The sequence below is a fragment of the Falco naumanni genome, chromosome 7 (assembly GCF_017639655.2).
Source record: "Falco naumanni isolate bFalNau1 chromosome 7, bFalNau1.pat, whole genome shotgun sequence".
Lineage (NCBI taxonomy): Eukaryota > Metazoa > Chordata > Aves > Falconiformes > Falconidae > Falco > Falco naumanni.
In genome coordinates this window covers 59,848,636-59,874,387 of record NC_054060.1, presented here as the reverse complement: position 1 = coordinate 59,874,387, position 25,752 = coordinate 59,848,636, and the positions used below count along the sequence as shown (strand labels likewise).

The following is a 25,752-nucleotide window of genomic DNA, read 5'->3' as shown; positions in this document are numbered from 1 at the left end:
ATAATGCTATCACACTGCACATTAAAACATACTACAAATACTATGTTTGCAGTTGCGTGCAGAGGAGTAATTTCTGTGCCTTGAGCATACTAAGGATATCTAAGTTGAGCACATTTAGGTTTAACTGACATATCTACTTACTCATGCATTCCATTTACTTTTGTAACTTCAACATATTTCAAAGCTGATGCATGTTGCATTAGTAAAAACTATGCTAACTGTATCTTTAATCCTTAGCATGCGTAATATAGAGAGACAGAACTAGCAGAAGCCTGTAACACTGATGTTTGCCATTATTTTTTAACCCCAGGTCCCTAATCCTCCGTAAAAGAAAAGTGTGCCTACACAGCACACTGGTACTCACCTTTCTGGTGGACTGTTTTTCGGGAAATTACAAGCAATGAATCAGCTTATAATTTCTCTGTATAGAAAATACCACCTATATTCACTACATCATTAAGGTTTGCATTAGATGCTCTGGGTTACAAGGCATAAGGTAGAACCTCTCCAAGCCTTAGCTACAGCCAGTTTGTACCCAAGCAAAAACAGGCAGGTCTAAAAAGCAGCTGATAAGCAGCAGTTCAGAAGGTCTACCTTAGGATGAAAAGGATCACTCTAACAAATTCTTTATTCCCTCCAATGCCTTTAAACACAGACTTCAGAAACACAGGCTACCTGAACAGATGAATAAGGACCCCTCCACACACAAGTATTAGCCTGTGTCTTATATCACCTTGACACTTCTTACTAACTTAGCAAATAATGCCACCTCAAAACATGGAGTGTAACTGACCAGAAAGACCGACAAATAGAGTTCTGGAGGACAGAGACAGAAAGATATACTGCATTTCTCAGTAATTGCATCTGCTGACTGACAGGCAATGAACACTCTTGCAGGGAACCACATCCAAGCCTTAGTGCAGCTGTGGATGGCTGGATCTGACCACACCACTCATGCACTTTTACACCTTTTGCTGCCTTTTCCACTGCAACTTCAAACTCCTACGCAAGACTTTCAAGTTATAAATACCCTGGTGAATCTGAATCTGCACTGTGGATCTCTTCATAGTCCCTCTCACCTTCTGCTAAATTTGTTATTTCATAGATAAAATGTACCTGCAATTGCAGATACAGTTTGCACTTAAGATGCAGAATATAGTGGAAGAACGAAAGCCTTCTGTCTTTCCTAGAATTTCAGCTAGCAATGATTACAGATACATCAACATTAAGAAACTGTGCACCTCCTTGGATAAACCTTGTAAAGAAGTTCCTTTAGGTTCTGTGTGTGACATTTCATTACAACTAGTAACTTAAAAAGAACCACTAGTGTGATCTACTCTTAAGGGATCCTTACTTGAGACTCATCATATAGCTCAGAACTGTCCCAATAGCCAGATCCTGGGTGTCACACCTCCAGCCTGCTCACTACCACCTTCTTGGAAGAGTCTTCAATCAACTGCTCAGACAGTGTATGTTTCTAATACCCACACATCCTTTTCTGCCCACGAACTAGTGGTAATTAGACACTGGGACACTACCGCCTTGCACACATGACAAGAGGACATATATCTTAGAGCAAGCTTCTTCCTCCTGGCAAGAGGAACTGTCAGCGAAACCAATGAGCAGAGGAATATCACAAGCTGGATAAAGCTGTCGCCCTGAAGTTACACTGCCCTCATCTAACTGATCAGTAAGTATTGTAGTATCCATTTCACACTAGATGACATGGAGAAAGGTGTGCAAAGACAACTGTGTTAAAATGTTTGGGTTTGGTCACGGCAAATTGAATATGTATGTCACAATAATGCAATTTATGAGGCAATATTTATTTAGCAAAGTGAAAACACTGAAAAAAATTGTAGCAATATCTGTAAACATGCATTATGTGCAAAGCACAGGCATAAAATAAAAAGCTACTGTCACAGACACTGCCACTTTACACTTTTCCTTAGCTAACTGAAGTAGCATTTTTCTGCTCTACTCCATTCTGCCTCCTGCTTTCAAGGGCATTTACCAATCATGTCCAGATTATGAGCACTGTACCAGGCAAAACCAAAGTCCAAACAGTCTCTTTTGACAAATGAATATGATTTTTATTTTTTTTAAAGAGATGTCCTAATCCAAAGAGGAGAACTGGGTGAAGGAGTGACCCTACTACAGAAAAAAAGACAACACCTCCAAAGCCCATCCTGTTTTTTTACTATTCTTCCTCCAGAGGTGGGGGTGGTAAAAGGGTGAATTTAAACATTTATTTTTTCATAAGAAAGAACTAAAGGAGAGAATGCAGAACCATTATTCATATGGATTTCTCTTGTCTTTTGCAATTGTCAGCTGAACACTATGCTCATTCATTCTTCCTATTCAGAATAATTGGTTTAAAAAAGAGGAGGCAATTGCAGCTAATCTAGTACTTAAACTTAGCTACTGTTGCCAGACCTCAGAGAACCTCAGTTTTTGAAGCCTGTATAACTCACAGCTTTCTTCCCCCAATAGCTGGAAACTATTTTTCAGGAATGATAAAATTTAAAGAACTTGCACTGAATATACTATCGCTTCAGCTTGGGCAGACAGTGTGTGTTAAATCAACCTCCATGAGCCAAGAGTTAAATTTAAATTTATACTTAAACACTGTGAGGTATTAATGTGTAAACTGATACAGCATTTTGGTCTCTAAATTAAGTTTACAGAGTCTACCAAGTCTGACACTTCATACTGGTACCAGGAGTGTCCAAAGCTAAGATAACCCTGATGATACTTGCATTTGTCAACTACATTTTTTCTGACAACAGAAGCAAACTAATTCAGCATACAAATTACATTTGGATGAATACAAAGAACTATTTTAAAATTTCCACCAGTGTGACCAAGTTGTTTCTGTTTGTCAATCTAGCCTAAACCTATGTGCATCTCCTATCCTGTATTTTTTTTAAATGTCAAAATACAGCGTGAAAGAAAGAGTGAATCTACATAATAATCTGGTATTAAAAATATTCGCCATTCAAAAATAGATCAAGGAAATTTTACTATTACCCAGACGGCTTACATAAAATACCTTCAGAAATTTACTGTAGAAGCTAACTATATACCTCCTCCACAAAAGAAGAAAGCAAGCTCAGAAACTGAGAAAAACCTTGTATATTGTTGTTAAACTAAACAAAAGAAGACCAGATGCCTTGCACCTGTGATTTGCATCAAAGTAAGAGAGATTCAACAAGGGGCAAACAGACACTTACACAAAGAGCAATGACAGAATACATGTACCTCTCTAATCTCACACTATATGCTACACACAACTTGTATTGCAGCATGAGGTTTTTTGATCATTTCTCTTCAGAAAAGACAAGAGAACAGCACCATACCTACTCAGCTTGCAATTTCGGTTAATTTTAAAAGACATCTATATCTTACAAATCACAATTCTTTTTCACCCTAATTCATGCACAGTTTTATAGAACATTGACAGTATTTACTTTTTAAAAAGCTTATCTGAAATCCTATTACTGCTGGTTTTAATGCTCGTTTCTGAACAGTCTACTCATCACCTGGAACTTCCTGTTCTTGCACATGATTATATGTTGAGGCAGGATCCAGTTCTCCTAAATCCCACACGCTGCTGTAAACCAGTTGCGTACAAGGCTAACCCTGCTCTGTGTGACACTCACATAAATATGAGTAAATAGTTTGGTTCACCAGTTTGGTATGTCACATTTCATTCAGAATTTTAAAATGCCAAGTGTCTTCAAGTTAGTGGCATCTCTCTACTCCTTCCCCTTCAATGCATGTATCTAAATAGAAGTAAGACTTTTAATGCTTAACCAGTAAAGACAGAAATACACCTTTTGTTTTTATTTAAAACTAACCATCAAAGCACTGCCATCAAAAGAAACCCTATTAATTATGATTCTTTACAAATTTTTATTTGAAGTAACAAAAACTCCCTGTATTACTTCCAAAAGGTGGGAAAATCAACAGCACTGAAATAAAACACTAAGCCTTTTACCTCTAGGTCTCCTTTACAAACACAGTTCAGTCCAGTGCTCACTACTGTAATTATTATAAGATTGTTCAGTAAGATGTGAAATTATTTAGTTGTCTCAGTTCACTTCCCACTGGACAAGTGTATATTTCTAATGGTTTTCACTGCCATGGCATCTCAATATCCAAAGCAAAGAGCGATATGACAAAGTTTAGCAGATGAAACAATTCTAGTATTAACCTGGAGTCAGTTTTGTCAATTGAAGACAGAGTGTCAGTCCCAGGGCTGTCAAGCTGTAACACTTCGCTAACACAAACTTCACTTACACATTAATAAAGAAAGGGCAGTAGACAGCCAAATTTATTTACCGGTCAGCCCCCACAATGCAACTTCTCCACAAGTAAGAAACACGTGTGCAAGCCTCTGGGGTTGCCTCTTGAACTGAGATGCCCTTGCTGCTGCCCACACAGACTGCACTCTAAAGAGACAGTATGATAAACTTCTCTCTCAGTCTTCAGGGCAGCTAACTCCCCATATCCAATATTATTTATTAATTTTGTCTACTGCTCCTTTATCTAAATAATCAAACAAATGCACACACTTACATGTCTCAATTTAGCAGCTAGATAATGCAAAGCAATCACAAGCCTTATTCTTCGTAATATCTTAAGTTTATGCTATATCTTTATACTAACCATCATGTCATTAGAAACCCCTTGTGTTTTAAAAGCTAGAAAATGTGTAAGGATGCTTCAAACCTTCCCAAGCATGCACGTTCAATACATGACAAAGAACCCACTTCTGGACATCTCATGCACAAGTTGAAACAGAAGGACAAAGTAGAAGTAAAGAAGTAGAACTATATACAAATTAAGTAACAACAGACCATAAAGACACAGATTTTTTTGGCTAGACTGACCCTGGATTTCTATTTGGAAAGCAGACTTGCATCTGGAGAAAGAAGTAGTGGTTGAGCAGAAATACACATCACATTTTCAAGTTTTCATATCATTTCTCATCTACTACTTTGTTGAAGAATGAACGCAACATGAGAAAAGTTACAGATTAAAGAACAATATGCTAAATAAGATGCATGTCCTTGTAAAGTGACTAAGAATTATAAAATAAAACCAGAAAGTTACAGTAGTTTCCTTTTCATCATTTTTAACAAAGTACCCACGCAAAACTGTCACTCCAGCTGAAGTTGTGTAAGGCTGATATTCTCTTCAATGACAGTAAGAATTGTAAGACATATTGTGGTGTTTGCTTTTACACATTAGGTATTGCTCTGATCTCTTTTTGACTCAAGAAAGTGATGTTACCTGTGATTGGGGGTGGGGGGTGGGTGTGTAAGTCTTCTAAAATTAAAATCCAATACCATTTCACACATCCTATCAGTCCCTCTCATTGTCAGATGTTGCAATACTACAGTCTACAGTTTTTCATGCCCCATCTGGGCAAACCCACCCCCGACAAAACACATTTATCACTGTTCTTTCTCACATTCAGGAAAATCTGTGAGTGGCTGGCAAAATGTGCGTGCAGGTTTTGTAAACTTGTTCAGAGACAGAATAAAAATTTTCTACACCGTCTATCCTTAGGAAGCCACAGATAAATAATGAAGAAACCGTAATGCAATTACTGTATCTCACATATGCATGCATGCAAATCAAAGTGCAACTTTCATGCAAACTAGATAATGCACTTCTAAATGTACTTAACTAAGATATATATGCTGTCTCTGAGTAAAAAGACAGAAATTATGCCACTAATACCGTGACTGTCCAAGACATCTTCAAACAATAAAGAAAGAACAAGAAAACTGGAGAGGGAACAAAATGGTACAACACCAAATACTTTCTGAAAAAAAAAAAAACAAAAAAAAAAACAAAAAAAAAAAAAGGAAGACAACACACAGCTTAGAAACATGAATTGCAAATGAAGATGGAGCCCACAAAACCAGCAGAAATCTGTAGACTGCTTCAAAGACATCATCGTTGATATCTGTAACACTATCTTCCATACTCTTGAAAGAAACAGGACCGAAGAAAATAAAAGCATGCTAAACAAGGCCATGGACTGTCAAAGAGACAGAAACTGAGTAACAAGAGTAAAAGAAGAAAGCACAGTTCAAGCTGTAACACACAAAAAAAAAAAGCCCTTCCAATGAGAATGAAAAATACCCACAATATACAATAGAGAAAATTCTTTATAAATCACTAAAATTCATTGAGCCAGTAGAAACACAGGGAACTACAAATCTTATCACTCCTTGTCTGCTGAGCTGGTCTTCATCAAAAGCACAATACACTTGCTTTTTTAAAACTGAAAGAGCCGACCTCAACACGCTCAACAAAACGAGCTAATGGGAAAGACAAATGTAAAGTGGTTCTATCATTCCTAATTTTATGAAGTTAGGATTGACAAAGTAAAAGATTAACTGAGCAACTATGGTAACAATGTAAAGTCATTTCAGAATTCAAATCAAAATGCTGCCTTCAGTCAGGAAGCTGTAAAAGCACATACTTCTACAAATTAAAATTAAAAAAACACCAGAAAGCCACAGTGAAGAGTTTAGAGAAAGATATGGGCAAGAATTTACCCACTTTTACAGCATATCAAGAAAATCTGCATTGCTTATTGTTGTTTTAAACCTGTTTTTCCTTTTCTTTTTTAAATCAGCATCTTGTCTACTTTGAGTTGCCCCAAAACTGATTCAACAGGTATGAAAACCACAGGTTTCTGACAATCATATGGAAAACTAATGAAAATACTGAATTAAAATTATTTCCTCTTAATTCTCCGCTTTGTTACACCTACACAAGAATGATGACATTGCTGACTTCAGCAAGAAAATCCAGCTTTTTTTAACTTGTTTTGCTTTTGTTAACTTCTATTACATTCCACAAAGATGTAGGTATTATGAAAAAAAAACACAAATTAAGGCTTCCATCTACTCATGTAGTACACCAGTTAGCAAGATCGTGCTACCTTCCACAGACCTTCAAAGCTTGAAAGAAATACAGGATTAAACCACTTTCCTCCATCACCTCTCTGTCCCAGAGGGCTCAGCGCACCAACAACACAACCACTCACGCTTCTGAAGACAATGTAGAATTCTGTGGGGAAAGGGCACAGTAATCCCTTGAAGATCAAGAGCATAACAACCTTTTCCATTTTAAATTAGGATATTTAGGCGCACTGTAGTTAATAGCAATTATCAATACCCATCATACTTCAAAAAAATCAGAATCCACAAATATAAAGCGACAGTTCTTTAATTAATAATTTTACCGCCCTTACGCACAAGATTTAATGTGAAATTCTACCTTACCAAAAGCTTCCATACACTGTCATGCTTCACCTCACTGCTTAAAACCTTGGGAGTGAAAGGCCCTCCTGCTTTGCTACTCACAGTTGCAACCTACGGAGCACTATATTGAAGAAAATGTTTATGAATCATGGTTTGCTTTTCATATGCTCCAGGTCACAGATAAGCTAAGGCACTAGAAGCCTCCTCTTCTACTACTCCCAGAAAAAAAAAAAAAAAACCAAACAATCATTAAATCCTTCATCACAACTCTGTTGATTTGCTGTCTTCCACCACTCAACATAATCACACCAGAGAGAACTTCTCATGGTTATTAACAGTTTTGGGACAAGAGTGTTACAGCTGAGTTAGCATGTGCTTTAACATTTGAGTTTTGTATGTCAAAAGATTTAAGTTTTTCTGAACCTGACATCATGGAAGATCATGAGATATCACCACGCAGCCTTAACACTAAATTTAACTATTTCTCAAAAATTTTGACTTGTAGATATGAGTAACTGTAGTTATCATGTATAATTGCAGCTGAGATATGACTGTGTCAAGGAGAAGACACAAGCTGCTGCCTGATTGTTAAAGGTCTCCTTTCATTCCTGTAGACTTCACTATGCTGTAACAGCAGTGATCATTTTGCTGTGAAACTAGGAGATATGTCCCAAAATCTGTTAGCTCTACTGCCTTTATGTATGGGCATGTCTACAACGCCACCAGTCCTTCTACCTATACCTGTAGCTAATCTTTTATCCTATATAAAGTTTTAGAGATGGACAATTCTTTACTCACTAAACTTACAAGGCAGCCTGGTAAGAGTTCTACACGCAAGTGAAATACTTGGACAAGTTTAATCTGTAGTTGCTTCACTTCAGTATGTTACTGCCACCAAACTGCAGAGAGAAAGGAGTGTTGGAGGGAACCAGGGCTTGCTGGCACGCGTGAGCCAGTCTGCACTCAGAAAAGAATAGGAGCAGTAAAAGACGCTACCATTTGGGGTTTGCATCCATTTATTTATGATACCACCAAAAACTGGAGCAAGCAGTCCCACTGATTCCTTAATAACTCAGAATCACAAACTTTCTGGTTGTTGGAAAAGGTCTCTGGAGGTCATCTCCTGACAACACTAGACAGGGTCAGCTAAGGCATTCTTTAGTACTATCAGGACAACTGCCAAGGACAGAGATCCCGTGGGCTCCTTGGGTAAGATGTTCCAGTGCTACACTATCCTCCTGGTGAAAAGCCACTGCAATTATTAAATTACGCCTGGAACCATAAGTATTGCTTTGTCTCTTTAACCACTGAGTCCCTAACATTGATTGTGTTGGCTATTGACAGCTGCTTCTGTTGAAGTATGTCAGGCAGGTAATAAACCATCACTGTCTATCAGATCTCATGAGATGCTCAGCATTCTTTCAGAAGCAGTATTTCTAACTCCCACTGAAACCAACGAGATTAGAGGGCTGCCTGAATACCTCAGGACTGATTTGTCGAAGTTTAAATCCACTATCAAAAGTTAAATTTGTAACACGAGAGGAAAAAGAATGCATTAGTGTATTACAGTGCTGCATACGTTATCTGAATAAATGTTGTGCATTAACAGTGTTGTCAAGCTTCTAATTAAAAAGCAAGCACAAAGACAAATTATTTTAAAGTATTGGCTTTACCATGCAGTACATACAGACAAAGAAAATATTTTCTACTACCAACCCTACCAGGTTTTGGCATGACTGCCTTTTCTTCAAGTACTGCTACACTTGACTTCTCAATCTTTTCAAAACTTAGCTTAAAAGAAAGTAACACAGTCACAATGCTAACATGTTAAAAGCCACTGACAGTGTTTTTTATCACCACATGACTGACAGAACAGTTTCTTAGTGCCTTAGAAAGACAATTAAAAGAATTTTTGACCAGCATGTTAAAACAAGATTTTTCAAAAGCTACTGAACTTAACTAACTTCAAATCTCTAAAACGGCCAAGCAATGCACCTACCTGCAATTGGAATATTCTGTGAGACCGACAGCTGTACATCTCCAGTCCCAGGTGGCATGTCAATTACTAAATAGTCCAGTTGACCCCAGTCAACCTAGAAGACAACAATTACAATGTATGTTGGAGGTTTGAGGTGTTTTTATTTAAGGCACTTTGTGTTTTATTGCAGTCCTTTGTTTCCTGTAACATAAAGCAAGTGAACCAAGGACACCTCGAAAGAATGATACTGATACGCCCTTTTAGTCACGCTTTCAGTACAGGATCACGACATTATTTTTCTAAGAGGTGCAATCTTTGCTGATCACTCAAAACTGTGAGTGCAACTTTATTATTAACTTTATGAGCACAATGCTTATTGAATTAATTCTCAAAAAAAAGCAGCAATTCAATTTAAGACTTTTACTTTGCCCTGCTTAATCACAGGTTAGAAGCAAAAGTCAGGTAAAATTCAGGCTCAAATTCCAGGGTTTGTGCAACAGACATGGCTTCAGAATTGTTTCCATTAATTTAAAACAATTTTGCTTGCTTCTTATCACTTTGAAACTACATATAAATCTTCAGTAATCTTTTCTGGTTTCTTGTTGCAAAGTTAGAGCTATCAGTACTGATTTTTTTCTAGGAAAAAGAACTGCTGTTGGGAGAAAAACAAAAAAAAAACCCAAAAACCCCAACAGATTTGTAAATGAAAATTACCAGGAATGATTACACAAGCTTACAACATACCTTAGACATCACACAATAAACAAAGTTTACTGGTTGCTAGGCATCAAATAAGAGTGACCATTAAAGATACTAGGCTCAAATATGAGAATGCTGTGATTATTGATGTTCTTTACCAGAAGAGATTTCCAGGAGAGCCAAATAACTCCCTCCAGAGCACTGTGTACTGCAATAAATGTTCTTTTCATGAGAACAGAAATAGTCCTAGGCCTACTCTATGTAATGTAAAGCCAAGCCATGCTTCACCTAAACATTTCCCAACAGTTTAACTAAGCTTCAGGAGATCCTCAATTCAATTCTGATGTGGTGCAGGTTAGTACCAGTGCACTCTTACTACCCAGCAGCCATGTGCAAGGTCTTTTATCTCTGCTGTACAGAAGCTTTAGAAATCCTAACTACATTAAAGACCACAAATGTCTCCCCCTCACTTTTCTCTCCACAGACATAATGCAGTTACACAGTACGTTTCTCATTCATGCAACGTATCTAAGATTCAATAGTATGAGCTGCTTTAACGCAGGAAAATGCCAAACAAGAGCAAGATTTTACGTTCTCTTTTTATTTTACACATTCCCTCAGTGTAATTTTAACAGCAAAAACAACTGGCATTTTGCTGGTCCCTGAGTTATTGTCCTGGACTATTGCACCCTGGCAGGGGAACACTCATTCATTTTCATTCAGTTCTTGTATGGATGATGATCTTCTGGGAAAGCACAAGCGATGTGAAATTCAGACCACTAACACAATGTACCACTCCAGTGAGAAATGGAATTTTTCAAGACAGGCTGATGAAGACAGAAAATTTCAGAGCACTTAAGGGAGAAGGGGGATGGGGAAGGTTAGCTGCAAATTCTAACTTCAGACATCTAAATTAGGCACTGACTGGTACACTCCCCTCTCCTCGTTTTCTATACAAAGGCTGCAGGAGTGCTAGATGGTGCTTAAGACAGTCCAGCTGAACAGGAAATGCTACTTCGTTAACCACAGCAAGCACTGCACTTGTACTTACTCACATTTAATGCTGGTCTATATTATATAGGCCTATTTTATACTATCTGTATTTTGTCAACAAAAATGACATATGCCTAGCAATTTTCTAAAAGTAATTAGCATTTGTAATCATATTGAGACTATATAACCCCAGAGAAAAGTTACAAAAATATAAGTATTGAAACATAAACACGGGACAAAGAAGCCAGTTAATCCAGAAGACCAAAAAAACCCAACTGGTTTCTACTTTTGTTTTTCTTAATCTTGCTTAGTTATAAAGCAAGATAAATGCCAGTGCTGATGAATGCCTCCTTTTCCAGTGAAAATTACTTTGCCCACTTGAAAGCAAACTTTAAATTTCTATGCTTCTTAATTAAAAATTAACCATTATAAAGGTGACAAGCTGAAATTATACAGATGTTCAAAAGTAGTAGTTTACAACATGAGTAAAGTTCCTTAAAGATTCACAACTAAACACACAGACCCTTTATAAATAGTTCAGTGCATAAATCTCAATATGCAAAACCAAACGTTTCATAATAATCACAATCATTTTGAAATGTTAAGTTACAGACGGTTGTACTTTTTAAAAAGTATTAACTCTAAGTATCTCCCCCCCCCAGGCTGATTCTGGCACCTTTTGTCAAGTCCAAATTTACAAGTACACTAATCATAGTCTCCTTCCTTAAATCCCTCTACGGAAAGTACGAATGTTTGGGGTTTTTGCTTTCTGCTTTGCAGCAAGAGGCAGCTCAGAAATACATCTATGATTGGCACAGCACTACTATCATTCTGACAGTTTCCAATCACTTTGTTGGCCACAAACATCTGATTCTTAAAAAACACTTGGATATTAAGTGTTTTTCAGCCCTTTTCTCCGTGAGCTCAAATTCAAGTACTTTTTAGGTACAGCACTGCCTTATAGAGTCCAAATCCCACCCTTATCAGAGGTAACTGTAATTAAAAAAAACCTCAAAAAACCAAAACCAACCACCACATGATTTTTTTTCCCCACAGATAAAAGTTGTCTGGTTTTGCATATATTTGCTGTCCCTAACTTGAAGCTAGCACCTCGTATAGAACAAGGTAACTTTCTGGGCCTGTCCTATAGCTTTTCTTTTCACTCCTACCAGAGGTTCTGCTCCTCCAACCTCTTCAAACACTAGTCTCCTTCATCAAGCTCCATGTGATCCTCCTACCTAGCAAGCATTACATTTTCCCAAAGAAAACATCTAGACTTATTTCACTACTATGTGGGAAGACCTCGAACACCAGTGCTCAAATCCTTTCCTAGGCATTCGGCTTTGTGAGGAAGCATAAAGTAGTCGCTGCAGTTGTCTAAGCAGAGGTAGATGCCTTGGTAAAAACATCTTCATGTGGAATCTTTAAAGTAAAAGAACACTTCTATAAGTAGTTTACGGCTTCACAAACACACAAAAAAATTTTTGCTTGAGAAGTTACTTCCAAAATTTATCACATATAGGAAATAGGTACAGAAATCGGAGGGCACCAGAGTTTTCTGCCTCCAGGTTACTTAGTAAGTGACCCTGTAACAACAAAAAGAAATTCCAACATGAACTTTCTGAGTTGTCCTATGAGTAATAATTTTTATTAAAGTTTTAAACCTCTGAAAGCAGAAGTTAATAATGGAATCTTAAGCACATGGTGAATCTCATGGTAAAACTCATTGCTAGGCAACAGGAAAAAAAACCCTGTTAAGCCACAGCACAATTAAATTATAAAGCTTTAATTCATGGTACCGAAACCATGATATTTCATATATTTTCTTCAAATTCATGGATTGAAAAAAAAGAAATTAGCGGTCTTTATCAAATGACTCGTGCTTCATTATAATACCTACAAATCTTAGCACAGAGAAAAGGAGAAGCTCTAACATCCCAGCAGTAATGGAGAGAATGTGTTGCTGCTGTGCAGAGGAGTAGGAGGAAGACAGGCTTTTGTCACACCCATTCAGAAAAGGCAACAGTAAAGCTGTCTAGGTGTGCAAGTGTTGAATGTATGCGAGAACTACTCTCCACACACACCTCTCTGAGTTATGCCACTGCTGTGGTGATGAACTGGTGGAAGTCAGATGGCAAATTAGACTGGGAAACTGCTCCTCTTAGAGCTAACCTTGGTTTTAATTTTGGATGTAGTCGGATAGTTATCCTCACAATTTTATTCTCTTCTTTTTCATTTGTAATTCAGGATGAGAATAGAGAGCTGCACCATAATAGTATAGCTATAGACACTGAAAAGAACTGAGCTAGTGCGTTTGCCCAGTACTGAGCAGTGTCTCTCTAGACATATGGATTTGCTCAGACTTAGGCTGGGGAACTCTGCACCTTGTCTTATTTCTCTCTATACACCTCCTCTTATTCTTTTCTATTCTGCAAGACGTAGATGGACACTGTGGAGTTCCGTTGCTTCTCCATTACTCTCCCTAAGGAATACAGAAGCAGTATGACAGTCTTTTTATTAAATTATTGAATGTGATTTGGAAAGTATAACAATTTGTTAGAGAAGTGTATACATTGTTTGATGGGAGAAGAAATTACATGTCTGTTACTAAATTTCAGCAAAGGGGGTAAAGACATTTCTAATTAAATTTAGATCTGGAACATATAATCAGAGGAGTGGCTTTCTGAAATCTACTATTGCCATTCACTCAACATTATTAAAATGGGACGTATAATCAGGCTGTGATATAACACACCAATTTGAATGCAAATCCTGTTTATATGCAACAATCTACCAAATCAGGACCATTAGCCCTCATGTTCTCAATCAGTTCTGAGAAGTGTGTCTGTATGCAAATGCGGCTGCATACAAGTAAATGAGCTCAGATTAACAGCACATTACAGTAAATTAGTTCCCTCTGCAAGCAATAAGCGGACAGCAGTTACAAAAGCCTGCCTTGTAGCATCTGAAATCTGTCAGCACCTTTGCATGCACAGAACTTTGGCCCTCTAACATATACAGTGTACAAAACATTTCAAACCACAGATATGTAATTGCACTTTCCTTAAGTACAGCATTCATCTTTTTTAAAAAGGTTTAACTTGACATTTATTGTTAAGCAATGTAATTAAGTGCCACGTGCTTCTGTGTATTTTCCCTTGCTCACAAACACCACAAAGGCTTCTATGTAAATTAGTTTAAATCAATCACTCTGTTTATGTGACAATTCATAATCAAAATACCAGATATGCATTTTGAGTAAGGGTTCCAAACAGCAAGTTAAACCTGAGGTAGAGCATAGAGATATAGACGGCATTTCTGCTGAGGAATGAAGCCTAAGCATCCTGTGTGCATGAGGCAGACATGACAAAATATTAGCACTGAAGAGGGATTTCTCCTTGTCGTTTTGAAGTAATCCTGGTGTTTGGTAACTAACAGAAGACATTCTTTATTTATTCTTATTAAGACGAATACATGCAGAGTTTCAATCAAGCAGCACTGCAGGTGCAGACTTGGCAGCAGCCAGCCGAATTCTGAATACCAGTATCAGAAAAGTACCAAGAGCTACATTGCAGACAGCTTAAGGTCTATTCCTGCCAGATCCCCCTCCTCCTAACTACTTTTTTGTGTAAATAAATGATTTAAAACAGGCAAACAGCTGAACAAAACAAAAGTAAGAAATGCTATTGTGAAATGAGTACATATATGTATATAACCATTCACATATACTTAGATCTGTTGATGCAAGATAAAACAGATATTTAAAAATATTTCCTGGAAAAATTACTTAGAAGATTGTTTAAACATACATAGACATCGGGAACAAATAAGTAGTTTCATGATATAAGAAAAGAGCTAATTTAGGAACAGTATAATGAAACTAGACATTTTTAATTAAAAAATATTTTTATTTATTTTCACAAATATTTTCATAAAGAAAGGAGACATTTCCCAGACGTAAACCGGAACATTTTTAGTCCCTACAGAAACTTTCCCTCTGGTAGTAAAATAACTACCTAAACCATAGCAGGATATTCCATAGTGCTTAATACAACTTGACACTTTCTGAACAAAGACGGCTGCCCCTTTGACTTGTCCTCTGATGCTTAACCGATCTCAAAAGCCTTGCAATCTAACACCGTGAAAAACAGATGCATCGCAGCAGTTCAAACTCCCTCTAAGGTATTTCTGAGCAGTCTGTTCTGCCACATTTGAAGTGAAGCATAAGAACAGTTCGTTCCAAAGATTTCCATAAAGAGAAGGAAATTCTCTTATTCTTTCTCAATAAAGACTAAGAGTAACTTTCAGAAATAAATGCCTAGGAAGAAAGCCAAAGTCCCATTCAATTCAACCAAAACAGAAACTGGCTACTTCCTCCCTGATGGCTTTTAATAATGTTAAGAACTGAAGGCAAGTTTAGTAGCCTGAAGTTTCTACCACCTTCATTCATACAACCTACAAAACTAAACTACTCTCAGAAGACGACAATAAAGAGGCTATTCTCTACAGGGTGTTTCAAAAGGTTTCATGAGGAAAGGCACTCACACCAGGCTCCTACTCGCCTTCAGAAAGCCCAGTCAACATCACATCAGCCTGAAGCAAAGATGGCACACAGCTGTGAGGCAACGTGGCATGTCCACAAGAGTCTGGGGACAGTCTCCAGGGATGACTGAAAAGGAATAACTATGTGTATTCCCAACCCAACTGATGGAGACAGTATGAGCACTACCAGGTGTAAAAGACTCTTCCACTAGCTTCAAGTTGTCACTACAAAGCATTTTTGTGAGCCAAGATTCCCCCTTGTCAGGGATTCAGAGGACTTGTTCTCCAAAAGATGACAGTTTGAGAAGCAAACTTCTATTATGCAGTCAGTCTTCAGACTGATTGTTTACCTGCTGCTCTCTACCCTTGATCCACAAACATTCTGTACTACATAATTTGCAGAAACTTTTCTTCAGAAATACACTGTATTTTTTCTCTTGTTCTGTGATACAGAACTGTCTGTAGTTCAGCTGTGGAATAATGACATCTGAAAAAGAAACAGAACAAGGCACATTTCTATTCCTATGTCTTTCAGCAACAAAATGAAACACCAAAGTAATATAAAAGTAAAGATAACAGAAGAAAGTGGGCTAGCATCACATCATCCAATTAAACTAATCACCAGGTTGATGCAGCTCTGTTTAGCACATCATCTAAACCACAAATTTTCTTTGAGCTTTTCCTATTAATACACAAAAGCAAAAGCACTGTTTAGCTATCAAATCCCAAGCCAACAACACATTTTTAAGGCAGTATTATCAGGACCCAAATTAAGTTCATAGAATTTATACATGCTGTCTGATTCAGCTTTTCCCTACAATAATAACAGAAGGAACTATTACTAGTGTTGGCAACTAACATCAAGAGGGAGAAGCTTATTAAGTCCATTCCCCATATGCATTTTAGCCTATATTTCTGTAATGATATAAAAAGATGATATACAGTTTAAGACTGAATGCTTAAGCTATGCAATGGAAAGCAATGTTCCTAATTTCCCTTCACACTTTATTTAACTTCCTTAAGCTTCAGTTCATATTCTGGTACAATAAGAAAACTAATAAATTCCTTGCTGAGGTACCAACAGACTAATACTGGCACCATTTCATGCATATCACCGCGACATAAGCACTTCAACTAAAAATCATTAGATTAAAAAGGTCAGAAAATTCTGTTTAAGTACAACATGTAACATTTTTTGGTACAGAAAAGGGAACTTCTACAGAGGCCAGTCTAAGGCCTTCAGAAAAAGGATTACATAAGAAAATAATGCGATGAATGTTATTCAAGTCACTTAAAATCCTGTCGAAGAAAACCCTCCAATATTACCATAAATTGTGCAATATAAAAACTGGAATAGAATCAATTCGATGTAGATCACTGAACTGAGCCAAAAGATAGCAAATCTCCACACAGGACTTGGGGTTTTTTGCCTGGTGTGATGTTATCAGATCCCAGAGCAAGAAGCCTTGAGGTGAAACATTAATTTTCAATAATAAAATGTTATTTTTTTAATAACTTTTTTCCACAAATGTGGACAAAAACACATCCTCCAAACTTTCCATACTTAAAATTCACAAGCATCTCCTCCCCAGTCAGTGAATACAAAATAGTCCACCTTTGCTAATGAAACCAGCACTGCAGCATCTGCGTGAATTCTTCAGAGCACAACAATCAATACTCTCAACAAGAAGTCGCAACAAGGCTGGACAAAATACAGAACCTTTCAATTCCACAGGAAGATTCAAGAGGATGAAAGAGTGTGAAAAAGGAATGTAAGTGAGAGCACATGCAAGAGTGAGCAAAGCAGGTCTCTGACTGGCTGGGATTCTTGACCATAGGGACTTCGACTGCGAAGTTGGTATACGTTATCTGTTAACAGAACTGCCTTTAGGTTAGAAAGAAGCAAGAACAACAGCATATAGGTTGTCCTCACGAAGAATGGAATGCAGAAAATGCATTAAAGACACAGACAATGTAAAAATGAAAATAAATACAAATTCAAAATTGTACACATTCTGCAGTGGCACACATTACATTCCTACAATTTAATGATGCGCTGAATTACTGTCTAATTCCTAAAGAAGTAGAGCATTTGCTGTGAATCAGACAACAGATAATCTGTGAAACCATCGCATATAGATTGCCAAAATAATTGCTGTGCCCACAGATTCATGCTTTTGCATTCAGCAGTGCCTTCAGTTATTAATCTGCAACAATAAATTAGAAGTGTTACTTGTATTCTAAACCTAATTAAAATAATTATTGAAGGTGCTGATACTATGAGTTTCAGGGACATCCAGTGATTACGGCCAAGTGAGGGACAGTCTTTATATTTTCATTTGCTTCCTGGTTTTTTATTTAGCTCCAATTCTTCCTTAATGGGTTTTACAGAAAAAAAAAAAAAAAGACTTGTTTGCATCTAGCAGAAAATGTATCAAAACGGGCACCCACTTCAGTCGCGTAACAGAAGAGCTGTATTCCAAAGACATCATCCTACTGGGAGAACATACTCTTTCTTTTAAAAGATACTGTGGATGGAGCAAAACACTGTAAGAGGAGAAACGACTACCGCAGCATCATAAATAGTACAGAAAAGTGGGGGATGGTTTCTGCTGGGAGGTGGGGGGGGGTGAGGGCACTAAGAAAAAAAGTCACTAATCTCGGGTACCTTAAGCACGACTACTTTATGTTTGTGTCAATCACTTGGTATGTGAGAAATAATCATTTTCTACAAAGAGCACTGGTACAAAACATGCTGCTATTCTTGGATATCTGCAGCTATTTTCTGGGCGCAAGAGAGATATGGGAGGACGGTGTGAGTGAAGGATCAGTCTGTCAGCTTCCAAAAATGAGAATGCAAGTTGGATTACTGAAAAAAATCTCTGCATAATCAGTGTAACATTAATTTAATATTAATTTTTAAAACTGTTTATAGTTATAGTCATAATTTATTTACTAAGTAAAATTAGTACATATAATGCTAAACAATGTACTTGGGAGTGGAGAGAGGCTCCACTTTTGTTTTGATCAAAAAGATGCAAAACAAAAAATGCTGAAAAATGAAAAAAAAACATCCACATGCGTTAAAAAACAGCTTTGAGGAGCTCCACCTATGCATTCAGAAGTGATCCTAAAAATTCTCCCAAGGATGTTGACTACTCAGGAAGATAAATACCAAAATCTTCATTGAGTACCAAGTTTCAAGCAGAAGCTCATTTGGGATCCATTAATCACACACACACTTGTGAGAAAGGAGCAAGTCTTAGAAGCCCAGTCTAGCAGGCTTGCTCTCAATGTACCTGCCAGTGATAACACTGAATCCAACAGAAAGCTGGGCACCTCAGAACAAAAAATCCAAAACTAAATAAATAAATAAAAAAACCCCACACCACCACAACCCCAAAAAAAGCAACCCAAACCACAAAACCAAACACCAAAGCCTGTAGTTCTGCTGTTATAATTACAGCTGTTTAATATCATAATTAGACATAAACCTATATATGAATCTGAAGGCGTATCAATTTCTCAGGCAGATGGCATTTACCTGGGCCACTGCATGACAAAGAATGCAAAAGCCAATGAAGCAACCGGGACCTTATATAAGGCCAGTAGCTGAGGTATTCACCTGGAAAGCTAAAATTTTGGATTAACTAAATTTCCTGGATAGCACTGGTCACGCTCCCCCTTCAGACATCTAACCTGGCCCCAGGAACCGCGCACCCCTAGCTGTAAGGCAGAAGGTTTCAGCTGCTGTGTGTGATTGCAGGGCACTCCCCTGGGTAGCAGGAAATACAGGCTTAAATGCTAAACTGAGAAAGTAACTGAACTTGCAGCTCCCATGCCCTGGCTGAATGGTTATGGAAATTTCCCAGACTGTTACTATGAAGAGAGAATAAGCCTGTCAAGTTAAACTGAAAAAAGGGTCTTGGCACCTAACTGAAGATACTTGATTTTGCCTCTAAATATCTGCTACACAGAGCTGTGTGATACTGCCTACAATTAGGTGCTGAAATCCAGGACAGAGAAAGTGAGACACATCCCATAGGCTTTTCCTAATAGCTCTCTTGCTCAGCATCTCAGAATTGTTAATTTTCAGCCAGTTAACCTATCGTCTTTGACTTACACTATTTATTTTCACTTATTCCACACCAAGCTCTAAACTTTGGCGCTCTAAGACACTGCTAAAGCACTGCCCAAGGGTATGAAGGTACTTCCAGGAAGGCAAAGGAACTTCCCAGTACCACTGGGAATGACAAGTGATGTATTCCCACCGACACAGGTACACAGCGGCTCTGGCCTGGGCTTTGGTTTAACTTTCCATTCCTGCAGGCACTGCATCTACCTTTTAGGCACGGCAGTGTTCAGCACAGCAATACCCATGTCCCTTTTGCATCTGACCTACAGCAGCTAGAAAGAAAGAACAGATGCCATTATTAGTGGAAAAGAATAAAGTAGAAGAGTGGCATTAGGCATCTACTGGTTTTTGAACAGTCTCATGTAAATAACGGAATCTTCATTTAGAAAATAAAACAAATTGTGCCTTCTCTTTTCCTAGTTCCTCTACCACTAGTTCTTAAGTGTTTCCTAAACAGAAATACATGCTTCAATCACCACCTCTTTCCAAGAATTAAGCTGGATGCCATTTAGGCACAAAGTTCTGAACTTTGTTGCAGAGAAACCTTAAACCTCTACAGAGTTTCCTTTAAAAGTTCAAGGGGAAAAAAAGAAGACAAAAAAAAAAAAAAAAAAGGGGGGGGGGGGGGAGGGCACAAGACAACGGAAAACAAAAATAGTTAATTCTAGCCCCAGCACAGCCATTTTGAGACACCATGAGCTCTCTGCCATTTCTTCTTGTCTACTCAACAAAACCAGCAAAAAAGAGTTACATGTTTTGAGCTTGTTTTGTTGCATTGCGAGGAGGGCAGACACATGCATACCTGTGTAATCCGTGCAGGAGATGAGACTACTGGAAGCAGAGCAAAGAAAACACTCTCTCAGCCTGTTCCCACAGCAGCAGTAGCTGCACAGTCATAACCATGACAGCTGAGGAACCAGGCCAGGAAATGTTTGCTGTAAATACATTCTCACTATGTTGTTAGGCTTTTTTTTTTTCTTTTGCCTTTTTTTTTTAATCCTCAAAGACAGTTAAAATACATTTACTGCAAATGCTTCCAGCTCAGCAGTAAGTTTTTGGCTAACGTTTTTTTTTCCTTCTGGCTTTCCTAATACTCCTTTCTATGACTGTCAATTCCTTTCAGAAACCATAATCCCTTTTCATATCAGCTGCTAACGTAAGCCAATAAAGCAGCAGGATCCATATAGATCCTGCTTTCTTCATTAAGGGAAGAAAGGCAACAGAACAGGTTTTGTAGCTTCAGCTGGAAACAAAAAGAATCAAGCCCATATTTGTTCAGTCATACCCACCCCAAAATGTACAGGAACGCTCAAGTCAAAGGGTGACAGAAGGAATACTCTGATTGCATAGGGAGTTAAACGGGGGGGTAGAGTGGTGGAAAGTAGGAGCTTTCTGTCATCTCCCACACTTTTGGCAGCCGTACCTCTCTGAATCTATGTTTAGCTTCTAATCTCCAGGAAGTAAAAAATCATTTCCCTTAAATATGTACATGCTGATTGGGACTGGTTACGGCAGTTCCCTCTGGACAGACAGGACCTTTCCAGGTGATTATTAGCATCTGAGTGAATTGTGATTATACAAATGCCTGTAACAGGCTTTTCTAAACATCAACGTGACAAGAAAAGCATGGTGTAGAAATTACTGTCAAGATTTCCACTGATTCCAGGGGGCTGTGGATGAGTAGAAATTAGTTTATTTGTACCTTAGTCTCAGACAAATAAATTTAATAAAAAGTATAAGTATTTTTTAAAACAAATTCTTTTATAAGGTATGAGTGGGTCATCTGCTTATCTTGCCCTTGAAACCATTTCCTTAATTTCTGCAGTAAAATGAGGGATGCCACTTCACCTTCCTTGCTTTAAAAGAACGCACATTAAAGATTTAAGACAAAAAATCTCAAGTATTCAGAGTTGTTTACTATCTGTCAGCTGTAGATGCGGTCTTAGTGGCCTATCCAAGTGCAGTCTTAGCACTGCAAAGTTTGGCCCTGTTTGAGTTTGTTCCTCTCTTCAAAATATCTCAATAGCAGATCTTGACCTTTCTAAATGGAACAAATATGTAATATTAATGATCTTATGTGTACAGATGAAATGTCTGGATCTCTTCATTTTCATACTTTGGACCACAAAAATAGAAAAGCATCCAAACTTCCTAAAGACGCAACTGCTCTTACTGTTCTGAAGAACCGTGCTGTCTCACTGGAACAATCTGTATGCTCATCTCAGGCTAAGATAACTCAAAACAGAAAAATGAAACAGAAGAAATATTTTCTTAATTGCTGAAATACTAGCGAATTTTTCACTGTAGTGATACCTGGTGAGAGTGCTGCATTTTAGAGTTATGCATTGCAAATTATAAACATATCTTTATAGTTCACAATATAAGCACAGCTTTGTTTAGCTCTATGAAACATGAACTGTAAATATCCTGCTACAGACTATCTGCCTCAATTCCTCAATTACTTGCAGACTGGATAAATACATTAATATTGTAAAACACAAGTCAGTTTTTAAATTAGGAAAAATTCTCAAATGGAAGATGTTGCCAAAACACAAAATATAGAAAGAGTAAAACAATATTAATCTGCCTTTACCATACACGTTTTAGGTACATCTACTCTGTTGACAAATAACCAGTATGCACAGACTCTTAAATGTGTATCCAAAGGCAAAAACATGATAAAATTATGAAAAAAATACTAAGAACTATTCATGTTTCTGACCACCTTTGCTACAATTTCCCATTGCAGCATCTCACTCTTTTGCCATCTTGAAAATTTACTGCCATAATGCAAGTCAAATGCCTTCAATGGTAATCTCTTAGAAAGAGTGCCCTTTCTAAACCAAGAAGCGTTAAAAATAAAGTCCACACTCAAAAAAAAAAAGTCATCTTCACTACAGTGCTTTTTCTTTACTTGCTCTTTACATTTACAATAAGAAAAATCATCATCACTGACTCACTATTACTATTCTGGAGAGCCTTTCAATTTATTCAAAATATAGCTAAAAAAAAAAATAAAAATCAGAGCCATCAACTTGTTATTGTCATCTTCCTCCTGACCCAGTATGTGTCATTCTCTGCTAAATCCCATTTCATTGCTCCCTCTCATCCACCAATACACTCTTGCACTGATTCTACACTGATGAGACTGTTTTTTGCCCACACTAGTAACAATTTCATCTTTGAGCAAGCTCCAATGACATTTACCACGTAGGTGATGAAACGCAGCAAAATTGGAACTTTACACCAATTTCTTTAAGCCATGGACATGAAGGGTAAGAAGTTTTTGCTGCCCTTAAAATCCAAGGCTTGCAGCTATTCTCCTAAAACAGTGCCAAAGGCAAATCCAGAAGGACAAAATAACTCCTCAGATACTACCACTGGGAATGACAAGTGATGAATTCCCACTGACCCAGGTACACAGTGGCTCTGGCCTGGGCTTTTCTTTGATTTTCCATTCCTGCAGGCACTGCATCTACCTTTTAGGCACTGCAGTGTTCAGCACAGCAATACCCATGTCCCTTTTGCATCTAACCTACAGCAGCTAGAAAGAACAAACACGCTCCTTTATTAGTGGAAAAGAATAGAAGAGTGGCATTAGGTTTCTACTGTAGTCTGTATTTAAATTATTTTTTTTTAAAATAAGTATTTCTTATTTGCTAAGAATTATCTTTATTTATTTACATGAAAAAAACCCACTTTAAAACATGCTAGCCTTCAAATCCATGTTTTCAGAGTCCATTCCTGAACTCATTACAGATTGCCTTTCTTCTAAAAAAATGTGGACATAAAAGACCTATTCTACACATGTGGCTTCTTTGTCAAGATGTCTTTTGCTGCCATCTTTGAATTTTTCTTGTACCCAGTTTAGACTATAAAATAATCAAGGCCGACAACAGCAGCAAGATTTTTTTAAAATTAAAATTTTAAAATTAAAAAAACAACAATCAACCTAGGGTTCACAGAGGGCAGCCAGATGCCTTACATTGTGTTTCATAAAGGACTGCACCCTAGGCAGCAAACTACTAAAGCTAAAGCAAAAAACTACCATAAGCCTCCAGTATAACCTCCTTTATGGCACTGGTATTCAATTCTAAGATGCCTGAGAACACGTTAACGCACACAGGCCTAGAACACTCATTTTTAAACCTCTTCCAGATCAAGGTACTCCTATGAAAACAATGGGTATGACAGGAAATATATATATCGGTATTTCCTTTTTGTTGGGTTTTTTTTTTCTTAGTTCATCTTAAGGATGCTCATTCAAGAGAGAAGGATTATTTGAGTTCAGCTTTTATGTCTCTGCCTACATGGACCTGATCTGCACCTTTGAAGTCTAAAGAGACTGGCCAAATGATTGGAAATGCTACTAGGCATCCAGGAAGCATCTACTTTCACCTTCTCTGTACATAACCATGTAGTCTCCCTTTAATCTTAACCAAAAAAAACACACAAAAACAACTAACCCAGGTCTCTGTCTCTCTTCAGGTATTACATGTATCATCCTCTATATTGCCTCGATGGCTCATTGCTGGAGAATACTTATGCAAGGCAGCACGTAGCATCAGAATATTTTGCAGATATATGCACAATTGCTCAAGACATTTAGGTTCTGATGAGTATCAGTTGTGGTGAATGCCAGTGATACATTTACATTGATCTTAGGCATTCTTAACAGATTTGATATCATTCACACACACGCGCTTTGGAAACAAAATACACTGTGCTTGATAAAAAGAAAAGTAATCAATTTATTTCATAAACATGAAAAAGTATGAAAGGAAGATGTATTTCTGTGCACCTCTCAAGTGATAACTCACTACAGTGCTGAACACTGCATAAACACAGAATGAAACTTCCATGGTCCCAAAAAAGTGAGGCAAAAGACAGGATCTGGACACAAGCCAAAGAACGACTCTCAGTAAACCATACTAATCAATCAGGCAGACAGCTCAGCATGTAGTACCTAACTACCTTACTGACAATGCTCTTGTCATGTATCACTTCCAAATCAAATACAGATCATTCCTTCTAATTTGGAACGGTTTCCCCTAGTTTCTCTATTGTTCTGTTTGTAAGAAATCTTTATACACACAGGCAAACAAGCCTGTACAAAACTGAAAATTTATATGCCAAAGAATTTATGAGATTTAACACAGCATGTTATAAACACACACGATAAATGACATCAGACAGCTATCTACAGACACCATATACAGAACATTCTGCTGCACGGAACATGCACAGTAAAAAAGTCAATGGCAGCATGGTAGCTATTTTACAAGGTATAAATACATTTGGTCTCAACACCTTATTTATTTTTCTGGCCTTCGTAAGTGCAGCATTAACATATACCTAAAATAAATGACATTTAAAGAAAAATTGTCCCCACATATGCAATGTCTCCGACGTAAATGGTGGAAAGGAGAATACCAGTAACTACATACACACTTCTCAAACAGTAGCAACTGCACATAATAGTTTGCTAACTAATGTACGTCAAACAAAAATAGTATTGAACATCTATAACCTCCTCTATAGAGATGGGCCGCTTCAGGCATGATCAAAAACCCACAACAATATAGCCTCCATAGTCTTTGATCTCCAAGAATTAAACACCGATGCCAAGCTAATCTAATCCCAAATCTTTAAACATGAATTTTTACTGTTCAATCCACTCCACTGTTGCTTTTATGGCAGCTTTTTCACAGAGGCTCTTGAAATATCCTAGACCTCACAACCCAGTCTATTCAGTATTTTCAAGACAATTTATCCATCTGCATCTTCGCTATTCCCAGTATCATATGATACTCTTACAGCTACTTATGTATGATAACTAAGCATCAGAGAATTATGTTACAAAAAAGGTTTGAGCACATATATGTACCTTCACACATACATACTCCAACATATAAATACAACCACGATTACCTCTAGCAAGTGCTGGTCTCAAAGCAGTTCTCTTAGTAGAGAACAGCTTCAGAAGGAAGGCAGCACACAAAATCTCCATGTCTAAGCAAGCTTCCAAAATCACATACAATTATAATAACTGCATAAACTTGAGTTAAACTTTTTTTTTAAAGGACAAGACTGCATCTTCAGAGTACAGCCCTATT

The 25,752-nt window shown here is 37.5% G+C and overlaps 1 protein-coding gene across 5 annotated transcripts in view; it reads right to left on the bottom strand.

Moving 5' to 3' along the window:
• Positions 1-25,752, bottom strand: part of NUBPL (nucleotide binding protein like) — a 158,663-nt gene that overhangs the window by 96,154 nt on the left and 36,757 nt on the right. For all 5 annotated transcript variants that reach the window (XM_040600335.1, XM_040600336.1, XM_040600340.1 and 2 more), the window contains exon 7: positions 9,289-9,382. In XM_040600335.1, the coding sequence (XP_040456269.1) occupies positions 9,289-9,382 (94 nt within the window). The remainder of the gene's footprint in view (positions 1-9,288; positions 9,383-25,752) is intronic.